At 36.1% G+C, this 14,572-nt stretch overlaps 2 protein-coding genes across 2 annotated transcripts; one reads left to right on the forward strand and one right to left on the reverse strand.

The window, feature by feature from the left end:
- Nucleotides 1-261: 261 nt before the first annotated feature.
- Nucleotides 262-8,870, forward strand: LOC311069472 (coiled-coil domain-containing protein 172-like; the record flags this gene model as incomplete). The annotated part of the gene is made up of 7 exons (XM_084092651.1): nt 262-340; nt 532-617; nt 1,752-1,868; nt 2,162-2,327; nt 3,828-3,929; nt 4,032-4,134; nt 7,468-8,870. The coding sequence occupies 7 exons, from the start codon at nt 262-264 to the stop codon at nt 7,643-7,645; spliced, it is 831 nt and encodes a 276-aa protein (XP_083948777.1). The 3' UTR covers nt 7,646-8,870.
- On the reverse strand, nt 8,156-13,378 carry LOC311070109 (uncharacterized protein). Its single transcript, XM_084093801.1, has 6 exons — nt 13,232-13,378; nt 11,818-11,903; nt 11,580-11,697; nt 11,139-11,254; nt 9,313-9,427; nt 8,156-9,174 (listed from the first exon to the last, which is right to left on the reverse strand). Exons 1-6 carry the CDS (start codon nt 13,356-13,358, stop codon nt 9,002-9,004), a joined length of 735 nt encoding a protein of 244 aa, XP_083949927.1. The 5' UTR covers nt 13,359-13,378; the 3' UTR covers nt 8,156-9,001.
- Between the last annotated feature and the right edge of the window lie 1,194 nt (nt 13,379-14,572).

Below are 14,572 nucleotides of genomic sequence, written 5' to 3' on the forward strand. Positions count from 1 at the left end.
TTGTCTTAAGCAACACTGAATCAGCATTATAATGCGGACTAGAAGAGAAAACAACAAATCACTCGTCTCTTTGGCGCGCGTGCATTTGCGAATGCGCAGTAACATCATGTGGCAGGATTGCGCATGCTCACATCGCGTGAATACGAAACGCCTTTTTCCCCCGAAACAAATTATCAACCAAGCTGTTTTCGTCGTTTGACTGCTACTAAGCTAAGTTAGCCAGTTTCCTTCATTTTGGTATTTGGCATTTAATGATTGAAAATGAGCCTAGAATCTCTTTTCGAGCAAATTTTATTGACAGAGCAGCAGGTGTCGGAAAATATCAAGCAGCTTCATGAAGGTAACGCTGGGTACATGGGCAGGTTAACGGTTAATTTATTGAGATGAGCTCGCGAGTGTTTTTGAACAAATAAAATTCAACACAACAATATTTTAAAGTTATTTTACATTGAATATAAAAGTATTTTGTAAAAGAAAATACGTTCGTAGAGTAAGAAAAAGTTAATAATGTTCGGTTCTTTGCTCATTCAGTTAAAGCTGCCATCAAGAGTGTACAGGACAAAATAAACTCCTCATGTGAAAAACTGGAGAAAGCAGATCACGAACTGGACGATAAGGTTTGGACAGTTATTACCCAGTGTTTAAAACACACACACACACAATGGAAGATTAGAAAAGATACATTTCCCATGTAATTTTTTTCTTAAAGTGTTATCTGAATATATAGGCCTAAATTACATCTGATATAAATATTGCCACACAGCAGAGAATGTCCACTGTCACTCACTTTAAAGTTTATCTGTGCAGAAAGCTGATATGCAGTATTAATATCCTTTGGTGCTGTGAAAAGACATTCTGTTTCATGATTAAAACACTTCATCTAATGGACAGGATACATTAAAATGGAGTGGATCAATTCAAAGCAGCACTGCAAAATCAATCTCGTTTCTTTCAGATTACATTAGTATTATTGTTGAAAACCTTTAAAAATACAATTATCCTTGCAAACATGTGGCACACCGTTTGTATGAAACCAATGTCAGACATAGTAAGTCAATGAGCAATTGAATCATTTGATTAAAGAGGTCACTCTTTTCATGAATACCGAGGTCAATACAGAATCAATAGGATTCTGAATGCAGATTACTTAAGATGTCACCCATTCACATAAACAGATCATCACGTAGTACATTTAAAAATTTATATTTAACATTTTCACAGTTTTTTAAATTCATCCGTTCTGCATTGTGGAAAGTTTAGAACATTTAAAATACCGACTCCTTGAATGACCTCAGTGATCCACCTGAGGTAGTGAATGTCATGAAAGACGTGTCTAATTTTCTGCGTAATATTATGTTTGGTCAGACCAACGTGTGCCGTGTAATTACGAAGCATAATTTGCTTGCATTCTTTGAAGCCAGGTAGAGAGTAATTACCTGAAGGATCCTTGATGTCTTTCACAGTTGACTGAGCTGGTAAAAGGAGAGAAGCAGGGACTTGAATTCAAAAGGCAATGCTATGTCAATTACAGAATGACCTACAAATACAATGACATAAGCTTACCTTAACAAACAGCATTGAAGCCACTGATCCGTCAGATGAGCAACATTCTGTGCTGCTGCAATGTCTTTGTGCAGCCAGTTATAAAACTTCACTGTTGTGATTGTGAATACAAAGTTCATTTGAGGGACACTTTTTGGCACCATCTGAATAAGACACTGGTCAAATTCATGATTAATTTGTGACCATAGGCTCAGCTCCTGTCTGAAAATAAACTGCAGCTTGTTTTGATGACAAAGCGACGAGATCAACTGGGAAGGAAGAAAGAGGAACTCCTGGAACTGCAGAGAGACCTCAAAGAAACCCTGGTACATACTTTCACATTGAAGAATATTTATATTCCGTCTTTTTGGAAAGGCTATTGTCTCTTCATCACACACCCCATTAAAACACAACAAAGTTAAGCCAGAAACAATATTATTACTATATGAAGCTTGTAACTATCATGTGGACTGATAAAGAAAGACATCATTGGCCATTGAAGATTTCAGAGCCATGCATTATCCGTCATCTAATACAATGTACATGCTGAAGTGTTAAAAGTGCTTTTGTACTCTTTTTGTAATCTGCATAATAGTCTTTCCGTTGTTTTAAAATTCAGGACAGACTGAAAAGAGAATTTTGTGAAGAAAAAGAGAAATTCCTGAAGGAGATGATAACTTTCAACAATAAATTCAACCTAATCAGCAACAGAAATGCTGTTTTTCACACCCAAACCCGCTCTAAGATCCAGAGTCTGGAGTTGGAAGCTGAAACTCTACACAGAGGTAAGTGTTTTATTGTTGAAAATCAGACAAAAGTATTTCATTCACTGCTCAGCAATGCATTACAAACTACTGTACATAAATCCAATCCGATCTTAATTAATCCAATAATGGTCGGCTCGGTAATGTTAATGTAATTTTAATGTTTTTGAAAGTCTCTCATTTGATAAAAAATACAGTAAAAACTGTGTTATTGTGAAATATTATAATTTATACAATTGAAAAAAAGTTGTGTTTTTTTATATAGTTTAAAATGTAATTTATTACTGTGCTGGCAAACATTAAGCAGACATTACTCCAGTTTATCATTCTATCCCTTTTCACGGACAATGATGATTGCTACAAGGAAGTACGACAGGTTGTGTATTGTTTCTACAATACTTGTGCTTTTGACAGTACATGTAATGACCCATCCTTCAATAACAACTAGCTAGCGAATCCACCGTTGAACGCATTTCAGTTGAAGAAGCAGTCATCAGTAAAATGACGGGAACACACACAGCACAAGGTTCGGGTTATACTGCCAAGGTATCGTTGTAAAGATAACCTTTAACCACTGATTCTTCACATGCTCATCCTTGGGCAGTGGAAAAAACTGGCTTTACCTTCACATTGTAGAGCACAGCATCTTCTTGTCATGATGCTATCCAGTATCCACAGGAATCAGCTGCAGTGTTTGAGGGGGTTCAAGTTTTCCCTGGTTTCTGTGAGCGCAATAAGTGAGCGGGCAATATGCTAATGTTTCGTCTTGACGTCACAACGAAACGGCTTAGAATTCGTTTGAAAAACGATTAATTTAATTGACTCAGAGTCAACTCTTACTTTTGAGAGACAATAACTATACGGTGCACTTTCAGATTTAAAACTTTGCAGGATGTTTTCATTCACTTAGAGCTATGTTACACACTACATGAAAGGTCATTTTCAAAAATCCATAATAGAAGCACTTTAAAAGAATAGTATTCGTTTGAAATAGAAATCTTTTGTAACATTATAAATGTTTTTAGTGCACTTATGATCGATTTAATGTGTCCTTGCTGAATTAAAGTATTCATTTCTTTCAATCTTCCAAAAAAATCTTGCTGACCCCAATCTTTTGATTGTGCTAGTTTTATTTTCTTGAGCATTTGATTTTTTTCTTATTTTTTTAAAGTCAAACTTGACATTGTTTTAGTCAAAATGGCTATTAAGAATCATATATAGGTTTTCATTAACTAAACATTTTTATTCTGAAGTTCTGAAAATATGCTTTACACTGTTAATTCACTAACCATCAAATCATTCACCACACGAGATTTAGCAAACTATTTGAGCCAAAATTAGTGTTAATGAGCACTGAATGACTCTCAAGCTTTTGTCGACATGCTGTAGGCATGAAGTACACTAATAGATAAAAAGACACAAAGTATCATTGAAGAAGTTATTGTTTTTCAAAGGTCTCTTTGTTGTAGTCTGATTGCTTGCCAGCAGGTTACTTGAGTTATCACCTTTGCTGTTCCTCAGAGATTGACTTGCTGAAGCAAAATAACACTTTGCTGAGTTCCATGGAGGCAGAGAAGAGATCACTAGACGCTGAGCTCCAGGATATAAAATCACAGCTTACAGGTGAAACAAGGCTCTGCTCACTTTTGTACTTTCTCTGACATAGTTTAAAAAGTATCCATGTGTCAAAAAGGCCTCACCCCCTAGTTTTTTGTTCCTCTGCAGATATAGAGAGAGATCTGAAGGAAGCAGTGGCTTTGACACAGATTTTGAAGACAGAGAGGCTCACGGTCCGTCAGAAACCTTTGACGGACAGCACCTGTATCAGGCAAGAAAGTTAAGACCTATCGTAATGTTAGTGTGTCTTCATCTACCCAGAGAAACATGATCCATGAGGAGCGTGAGCAAAGAATGCTGAATTTCCTTTCATCCATCTTTAACATCATCCTTCACCATGTGTAAATAATGCAGCATTAGATCCATCCTATTAATTAGGTCTTTGATATGTTGCTTACTATGTCCGGTCCAGAGCTAGATAAACACAACCCCTTCAGATCAACGCCCCACTAGGAAGTGATGATGGAAAGGGGATCGATAGCTGTCCTGTCTCAGGAAGAAAGCTCCTCCACTGGGGTGTGTAAATCATATGTGGGGGTAGTGTGAAGCAAATCTTCCTCGTTAATAGGAAAGACTGTATAAGCCCTCAGGATGTGCTGAGGACGAGGCTTTTGGGACAGCGCTGCTAAGCTCAGGATATGTTCATTCCTCTCCTAGTCATGAATCACTCTTAAACACATGCCCCCATCGTGCAGAGGGCAGTTTTTCCCTTGTATTGATCATCTGACATTGAACACGTCAGTTGAAATTAACAGTGTCTATTTAAGTGGAAGTTATGAGAAAGACTCCATTAGCATTCCAAACTTTACTACATGGCAGGGTTGAAGTGAGTTATTTTGCACATGTAAAGATGTTTCAGGTTCCATGTGTTTTATCAGGCACTTTGGGTTGATTCAAGACTTTCTTAAACCTCAGAGTAGTATTTAGTGAGCTTATTCACATTCCTCATTATAATGTTTTGGGATGCAAGTTACACCAAACCATTATAATCAAATTTTCTTGTTCATATAGTGCATTTGTTTACCGATTGTTCTAAACTGTGTTCGTAAATCCTTAAATCTCTTTGAAAAGTGTGCATTAAAATTTGTTTATGTTGATTTGCCTTAACTGGTTACATCCTGGAAACCCATTCAGCTGGAACAAAAAACACTGCATTTCAAAGAGATTTACTTCTTTTTCCAAAGCAACATTTAGTCTAAAGTAGTAATGTAATAATGTCTTTATATGAAAATCAAACATATTCAGTTCTAATTAGTAAGTGGTTTATACTATACAGACAGGATTTGTGGATTTCCAAGGCTGTTGTGTTCACATTCAGTGTGAAAATTCTTTGCCCTTAAAGGTGCTGTAAGCGATGACTTGTAAATGCTGTTGATATTTGAAATCACCAAAACAAACATGGCCTTACCCAAGGATCACACCCCTACCATGATGCCTCCGTCCCCACATTATGCAGCGACTATGGCGGAATCTGCTGTGCCTGTCGCCCGAGGGTATGATGTCATCAATAAGGGAAAGCAATTTGTGTCACTATGATAATTCAGGTTGAATGTCTAATTGTTATTTAGATCCTCTAATCCAGTGGTTCTCAACTCCAGTCCTCGGGACCCGCTGCTCTGCACATTTTGTATGTCTCTCTTATCTGACACACTCAGTTCAGTTCATGGAGTCTCTCCTAACGAGCTGATGATCTGATTCAGGTGTGTTAAATAAGGGAGACATATAAAATGTGCAGAGCAGCGGGTCCCGAGGACTGGAGTTGAGAACCACTGCTCTAATCCTTTTGAAGTCATCCCTTCCATCCCAAAAAAAACAAAAACAAAAAAAAAACATAACATGATAGTCCAAGTAACTAATATATTACAAATGTGATAAATGGGTTATAGCGGTCACTAAAAGAGGAACCAAAAGAAAAACCATATATTAGGAGCATGTTATCTCACTTTTCGGACACACTTTGGGAGCCGTTGCTTGAAACAGGTGGTGGAGGAGGTTTAGAGATTTCAGGCTTATAATAATAATAATAATAATGCAAATGAACAAACAAGTAAAGTTGACACATGAGTATATTCAAGCAAAAGACAGCATATCTTAGTTCTGTGAAACACAGCAAAACTAACGTTACTCGCGTATCAAGAAGAAATAAAGCAACCTCAGCATCAGTTTTCAGGCCTTCCCGCTCCTTAAGATCTCTGCAGCGCTGGAATGCTTCTCTGATATTAACGCGTAAGACTCTTGCCTGATCATAACCCTTCTTTTTAAAGTTGCATTCCTTTGGCCTTTTCCTCTTTTGTATTTTATTGGCCATCTCTCTCTTTCTATAGTAGTTCTGCTAATGTCTGTCTTGTGAACTGAGCTCTCTCTCCTCCCCATCATGAGTGTATGCACCCCTTACTGCTGATTGGCTAAAAGTGTGTTTTGGTGTTTGGTTCAAACCACTTTTCAACAGTGTTTTTCAAAAATCGCTTACTGCACCTTTAAGGCTTGTTTTTCTCCTTATGTTGTAGCTGTAGCCTGATGAAGGAAGAGCAAAGTTGCATACCATTCATGTCATTTATGCGATTATATTCTCTCAACTCAGTGGATAGGTGCTTATTCAAGGCAAGCATTTGTTTGACATGACAAGACATTCTACTAACTAGAAGTAACTTTGCAGCTACATGTCAACTAACTGTCATTAGAGGACTAGACTGTATGCTTAACATTTCCCAACACTTTATTTTGATGCTCCTCCAACAGACATTCTACTGACTGTAAGTAAATGAATTTATGTTGCTGATGTGGAGTTATTTATCTGATTAAGTCATTGATTTAGCATATTCTGGCATGATAATCTATAAAATCGCTCATGTGGGAACTGTTGTAAGATGCCTACAGAGTGGCATGCTATTGCATTTGTGTTTGGTACTGTATTGCATTGAAAAGACGGATGCGACAGTTTGAGCAAATGTGCTCAACTACAACAACTCTTCCTCTTCTCAACATAGACCGTGTTCCCGGGGGTGGGGTTTATGTAAATTTTAGGGTTGGTGATGTCACTAACCCGGGAGGAATGCCGTGTAGTCCCTACCAGCCGTTTGTTGTAGTCCTTAATTTTTTTAAGGAACTTTGAGTGTTGTAACTTTGCAGATGTTGTCTATGCTCAAACAGCAACATTACACACTAACTAAAGTTAGAAAAGTGAAATCATAATCAACCACCCCTTTAATTCACAACTAAGTTTTTTCCATGGTTCTGCAGTTTCAGCAGCAGCTCTTTTGAATATCGGTGTAGAAAACACAATTTCACATCTTTCACTAAGTGCATTCAAGAGCATTTTTTCTGTTCTTTTATCTCTCTCAATCCAGTATAAAGTATTAACTTGCTTGTAGGATTGAACAAGATTAAAGATTTACATTAAATTAAACTAATTTTTAAATTAAATGAAAGATTTTAAGATTACAAAGACATTAAAATAGCGAGTGTCATTTTAAAATTGTATTATTTCGCTTTGGGCATCATGATCTGCTCTTCCTGCATGAATGTGTCTGTGTGTGCCATTTAGACTCAAGAAAGAGCTGGAGTTATATAAAGAAGAAGAGCTTGAGCTTCTGCGAGAGACCCTCAGCTCTGAGATTCACTCCCTGCGACTGGTAACTATGTACTTTCCAAACACAATGATAGAAAAAATGGTCTTTCTCATTGAAGCTGCTAATGCAATATCCTTATGTACCCAAAGCTAAGGCACCAAGGAAGCATTTTAAGCGCTTTAATCTGAAAAATGTAGTCTCTTTTTTTTCTTTGCAGAAGTTAGCACAGAAGGGCATTTTGTGTTGATGCTGGGGACTTCAGTCAGACTTCAACGTATGCTTGAAAAACCCTGTTTTGTAGGCTTATATCTGTCATTTTGATTGTCTTTTTTATAGTGACCGTTTTGTTTTGCCTGGGAATGATTTAATTTTGTTGGACACAGACTTCATATACAGTGTAACCAACATTGTAACAACTTTAGATGATGTGATCTGTAGTTTTGATCTTGCTTATTTGTACTGTTAGAAAAGCTTGAATAAATCCAATGTGTTGAACTATACTAGCTCTTTCTAAAGTAGAAATGTTCTTTTTCTATTGATAACTGTCTTCATCTCAAGCACAGATTATGTGATTCTGTGTTTCAGTATTTATTCACATATAAGTACTTTAAATGCTGACAACACTGGCATCTAGTGGTCCTTTTGCAACAATACAGCCAAACAGAACATTAGAATGCTTTTTAATATCCATGTTTGAAAATAGAAGGGTTGCGTACAGACTGAATTGGATTCATATTAATCCTAAAAATAGGCTGCTTATTTGTAAAGAAATGCTTTAATATGCATTTTGGACAGATGGAAATGGACTGAATAAAATCACACAATTTCTGTTGCACATGCAGCATTTGCGAATGAAATAAACAGGGGCAGATTCATTGGCCTTAGGCTATGATTGGTTAAGTTGGATGACTGGTGCACATCTGCCATTAATCTGATCTGTCTGATACTCGTCTCCTCCTTAGACCCCAATTGGCAGATTATTCCAGCCACGGAAATGAAATCGTCTGAATCCCCCTTGTAATAGGCTGCTTTATTTTTCCATTGTCTGAGGGTGATTAATTGTATACTGTAAAATTGTTTAGAAAAACATGACTAATGTCTGAAGATTTTCTAAAACTCCCCAGCCCAACAATCAGAGCTAGAAAAATATATATTCTTTGTAAATGATTCTGCCTGTGCCAGCTTGCTCCTTATGTTTTACCTTTGTCATCTACTGTGGCATTTCCATACTGAACCTTGAATACATTAATTGTTACATTTTAAGTTATTAAATTATTGTGGTTAATTTGATTTGAGCAACATATTTATTAATGTTTCTTCATCACACCACTAGGTTCTAATTTCCTTAAGTGTTATATTTTCTACAGTTTACATTTTACTAATGTTTTTGCACTTCCATGAATCATGCTTTACATTCTATGGCCAAACAAAAACTGGTTTCTTTCCAATTTTATACCCAGCACAAAGCCAGTCCTGAACACTTCTTAGAGCTCCTTGAATCTTTTTGTTCTAGCCGCAGAAAAGGCTGAAAGACTTTAATTGTGTGATGCCTGCCATTTCCAGCTCTGATTGGAAGATGCTTTTTATATTCTCCAGTAGGTTTTCTTGGCTCTTTATTTTGTGACAGTCATGGCCCTTAGGGAAGTAGGCAGAGGGGGCTCCTGATACTGCATTGTTGGACTCTTCAGAGAAATGTAGGAAAACATCTTTTTCAGTACACTTAAGCATTTAGTACTAATTTCCATTAAATAATGTAACCTGTGAACCTCACAGATTGCTTCATTTATAAATCTCAAATTGGACAAATGTGCAAAACTTACTGTCGCATATAGCCAGCCTGTTGCCACCAATAAACTGTGTTGTCCATTTGTGTTGTGTGGCAGCACTGCATTCCTCGAACAGCCGTGATCTTCTAAGATAGCTGAAATCATAACCCTGTTTGCATGGAAAGATTAAATATAGAAAAGTAAATGTGTTGTTTTGTCATGTTGGTTCATACCCTATTGGCCTGGATTCTGGTTTTAAGCTTTTTGTCAATATCTTGGGTTGTCCACTGGGAGGTGCTGATGAATCATTGGGTTCTGTCAATTGAAGTCTGTTAAACAAATAATGTGTTTACTTCACAAACTTGCAAATTCAACTATTTGGGCCTGTCCCAGTACCCACACTTGTAGTGTTTGAATAGTGTTATAAAAATGCAAGTGAAGTTTTTACATAGCTTCATTTATACATTTTGATTTTCAATACTTTGCACTTTAAAATAAACTTCTAAATGTCTCCAAGGTAGTCTGTGTGTAGAAGATGGTGCATCCAATTAAGTGATAAAATAAAATGTACAATGTTTTACTCCCAGATTATATGTAAAAATATAATTGCCACTCTAAAGTGTTTTGGGATTTACTGTCCGTAAAGGGTACTGCGCTTTGGCATTTATCAGACCTGAAACAAGCTTGCCACTTACTTGTCATGTGCACTTACTCTTAAGTGGCCAAGACTTAGGCGCAAGTGAGGGTATTGGAACAGGCCCTAAGAGAACTGGGCTATAGTATATCTGTAAATGTGTAAGTCCTATAACCTGCACCAGTTTGTGTGCATTTTACAAGGCCCCTTTGGATCTTATAAAGTCTTTGGTTTTATCAAATTTAAAATCATAAAAAGCCTTAAATATAAATGGTATTACAAAAGCCTGAATTTCAAGAGGTCTTAAGGCTTCTGTACACAGCAAAGGTATAAAGCTGATCTGTGCTTGCTCAAAATGCTGTGTAAAGGCATAATGCTGCATAAAAGCAAGACCAAAATATGCCTGCTTTGACCCACCTCAGCTCCTAGAATCAAAGTATACAATTGAAATCACTGTGTAAATACATTTATGCCACCTCTGCTCTGAGCAGGAACCTTGGCAGTGTAAATTTGGCATTAAATTTGGGAGCGGAACACCGCTATATTTCTGCTGTTCCATAAACACCATCTGTCAGAGATTGAATTTGAATTCAGCGTGTCTGCTGTTTTTGTCCAGACCAATGTGAGGATCGAACCATATTTTTTACACTGCTTACATTGCATTGCTTGCATTGTTTTAATTGTTAACTGGAGGAACAATAAGAAAGCTAATGTGCTTCCTAATGTATTAAAATGTGTATTAAAAAATCGTAGAATAATAGGGTATCTAGAATATTATATAATCAAATTTTGAATGTGTGTGTATATATAAATTAATTGTCATATATATAATATAATTATATTGTACAGTATAATATTACCCTCCCCCAATATGGTGTTAATTAAAAAAATTAGCAGGCCTTAAAAAAAGATCTTAAAAGCCTTGAATTTGATTTAAAATGAAACCTACAGATATCATTCTAATGTGAGGATGTAGTTAATAGTGGAAAAGTTAATGTATTTTATAGTATGCTTTAATAAAATAAAAAAATCATTATGCCGTTTCAATTTTAATTGAAAGTTAATCCAAAATGTGTTTAAAGCACAGTACTGTATCTGAAAGCATAACTTTTTAGTTAATTGAAACAAAAAATGAAAAATATTTATTTATATATATATATATATATATATATATATATATATATATATATATATATATACACACATATATAATGTGCTCTGAAAGCAGTGAGACTAATGTACATACTGCATTGCACATAGGTTTGCAGTAGATCTTCTTATCCGTCACAGGTGCACACAGCAGTCCTCCATCCTCGGGCAGTGTTGGAGCTGTGCAGCTTTTTGGCATTAACATCTGTAACTCTGCAAGGACAGGATATGTTTGTACTTTTATGGATATAAATATTAGCTGTGTTTAACTTGCTGTTTCCTAACTATATTTGAAAGAAATAGAATATATGGTACACATCTGATAATTAGGTGCTGTGCTATATTTGCAATTTTAAAACATATTAGGATAAGTGATATACGGCACTGTGTTGAAGTTTTGGAAAAATAGCATAGCATGTGATATATGCTAAAATATTAAGTAACATAAGCTGAAAGGATGTGATGGGTGTTTCTTTCATTTCTTTGATATGTTGTTTGGAAACTTTGTTTTTGGAAGGAGAGATACAGACTGAATTACCTTTGTCTTGTTGCTTCTGGATGATATCAGTAAGCATTTGTAGTTGATTAAAAATTTCTGCGGTTTGATTTGTTGCCCATGTGTCAGAAACAATTGTTTCCAAACAATTTTTCATATCCTACAATATATATATATATATAAATATTAGATTTGCCTGCAATAGTCCAAACTGAAAGTACCATTATTTTATTACAATTGTTTACATAGTGTTTTAGCTGTCCATACAGAGATGCTGTACCTGAAGGTTTTTGTTAATTTCATCAAAAGAGAATTCAGTGGAATTGCAGGAAGTATTCTGTCCATGAGCTTTAGTCAAGAGAAACGCTGTAAAAGAACCACAAAGACATCTCAAAATTGTCATAGAGAAATTTAGGGGTGCACCGATCCGATATTAGGATCTGATATCGGCCGCGATACTGATAAAATAGCTGGATCGGGGATCGGAAAAAATAACAGATCCACGGGCCGATCCAGGTTTTTTTTTTTTTTTTCGTCGTCGCAGCAGAACCTACGTCATTCGTCAGCTTCACGTGTGTCGCATGCTAGAAGCAACATGGAGCGAGCCAGAGGCCGTTTCTCAATACCAAGTACGCAAACTTCGGACTTGCGTCCGTCCTTGGTAGTTCGGACTTGCCAAGTTCGACTCAGGAGAACGAACTCCCGAGGACGAGAGGACGCGAGTCCGGTTATTCTGCAAATGGAACAGCAGCGCTCTTGATCGCGTCACTCAGCTCGCTCTGGCTACTCCGGTCATCTCTTTATGTATATTTTAGCCAACAATAAAACGAAGTATGTTATAAAACACCACTCTGCCTCTTTTCATTTAAAAAAAAATCTTAAACATATTAATGGCCACATAAATGTGGTTCAGGCAAACGCGTACATTGATTATCTTTACTGCATATATTTATAACAACACGAAATATAAAACACAACCCTGCTTCTTTTTGTTTTCATTTTTAAAAATATGAAACATAATGATCATTAAAACTGACATTTAAATTTGCCATTGCTAATTAAGTGAGCATTCACAGGTCATGTTTGTGATGGTGGTGTGACACTGCACTACATTACAATGTTTGGTTATTATTATTTGTATGTGTGATCAAGTTGTTGTTCGACCAACTTTTTATTTTTTTATTCTCAGGTTCAGCTGCTATGTTGCATTTTAAATTCCTGTTTGCAGGACTTTGCACTTTATATTTTTACATGTTTACAATTTTTGGAAACTGTCAGATTACTATTGTATGTTTGACCAATACACTGTTTTTTTGTTTCCACTGCTACATTTTATTTTTTTTTACATTTATTTAAAGAAGTTTGATTATATTCTATTTTCGATTTGAATGCACAATTGTTTTTTAAATAAACAAGAATTCAACACATTACATACATCTGTTATTTTGTCTTAGTTATGTTTAGTTAGTAAAGTCTGGTGCCTTTAGTCTCTTCAAGGAAGGTATAAGGTGGAAGGTATACAGTTTATTATTAATTCAACTATAGTATCGGATCGGTATCGGGTATCGACAGATACACAAAGCCCAGGCATCGGTATCGGGACTGAAAAAGTCAGATCGGTGCACCCCTAAGAGAAATTAGAATGAATTCATTTAAGATTTAACATGAAGTATAGTAACCAAAACAATGCTTACCAAGGAGCAAGAAAAGCATCTTCAATGTTCTGCTTATTGTTGTAGATTTCATGTTGTTTGTGCTGTTGGGAAAATACTGTGATGTTAACCTCTTAATCTTTCTATTTGGGAAAATATATTGCATCATAGGTTAATGTACCAAATTACAACACACCTGTCTTGAACAATCAGAAGTTTTGAAAGAGTCAGTTTAGTAGTTCATTTTGAATCAGACAACATGCTTTGCTTCCACTAATCAAATAGAATAGACTAACTGCCAAAACAACAATTAGTCTGGGAACCTTCATAACTTCATTTTTTGTTTTCCACATCTGTTTGCTTTGATGTGTTTTGCACCCTGGATTACTGAAGTTTTTTTTTTTTTACTGAACTTTATTAAAACTGCATATGACAATCAATTTGCACTTCCAAAAGTCATAGATTTGTGGGGGAAAAACTAAATAAACGAATATACAAATTTATTTTAAGTATAATAAAATAAAACATAAAAAGCAAAGGCAGATCAGAACATTTAATGAACAAAACCGGGTTCTGTACATGGCAGACAGGGGAGCGTAGTCGAAAGCCGGGCGATAAAGGTCGGTAAACGGAATCAGTCAGGATACATCCACAAATCCAGAGGAGCAAAGAAACTAAATAGCAGACAAATCAAAGGAAAAACTAAACAGGTGTGCAAGCGGTTACCAAACATTTTTTTCTCTGTGAGTTTCCAAAAAAAGGAAAAAACATTAACGTGCAACAAGTTTATGGGCTTAAAGGCACAGTATGGCATTTTTCGCCACTAGGGGTCGCTAACCTATTTACAATAACAAAGGCGTAGATTGATGACGCAACATTTGCTAAGAATTATGGATCTTGTCGTCAACGTCAAGCCGACCGATCTAATAATGTTTATGGATGACTGAATACATCGATGTTTTTATCATGACTGTGATATGAAGCAGGTCGGGATTGCTAAGAGACAGCTATCAGCTCCACACGCGACGCAATCCCGCGGATATAAAAGGAATATGGACATTTCATTCTACCAAACTACACGCAAGAGCAGAATTACAACTCACAGGTCAGTTTATTAGACAAATTAAACTTGTGAGGTAACGCAGCGCTGTTTCACTTGGTCTAACATTACACTATCACACTAAACTGCATTTGAATGTGTTGAAATGTATGTGTTTGTCTGTATGAGACTAGCAGTAAGCTAGATCAACATTAGAATAACATACAGATCATATTCTGACATTTTATCATTGTTGAACTATAAAACATTGATTAGTTTTATGTAAATGTGCTCACCTGTTTAATAAAGTAACGTTACATGTAGGAGCGGTCGAAGTCTCGGAC

The sequence above is a fragment of the Abramis brama genome (assembly GCF_963993115.1).
Source record: "Abramis brama genome assembly, chromosome: 19".
In the NCBI taxonomy this organism is placed as follows: Eukaryota; Metazoa; Chordata; class Actinopteri; order Cypriniformes; family Leuciscidae; genus Abramis; species Abramis brama.

Bases quoted from the DNA above. Each gene is read 5' to 3' on its own strand.
- LOC311070109 (XM_084093801.1), bottom strand. From the start codon at position 13,358: ATGATGCAATATATTTTCCCAAATAGAAAGATTAAGAGGTTAACATCA. The intron at 11,698-11,817 runs GTACAGCATCTC...TATATATTGTAG, and splicing joins AAATTAACAAAAACCTTCAG to GATATGAAAAATTGTTTGGA. The intron at 9,175-9,312 runs GTAAGTTTTGCA...ATTTCTCTGAAG, and splicing joins CAGGCTGGCTATATGCGACA to AGTCCAACAATGCAGTATCA.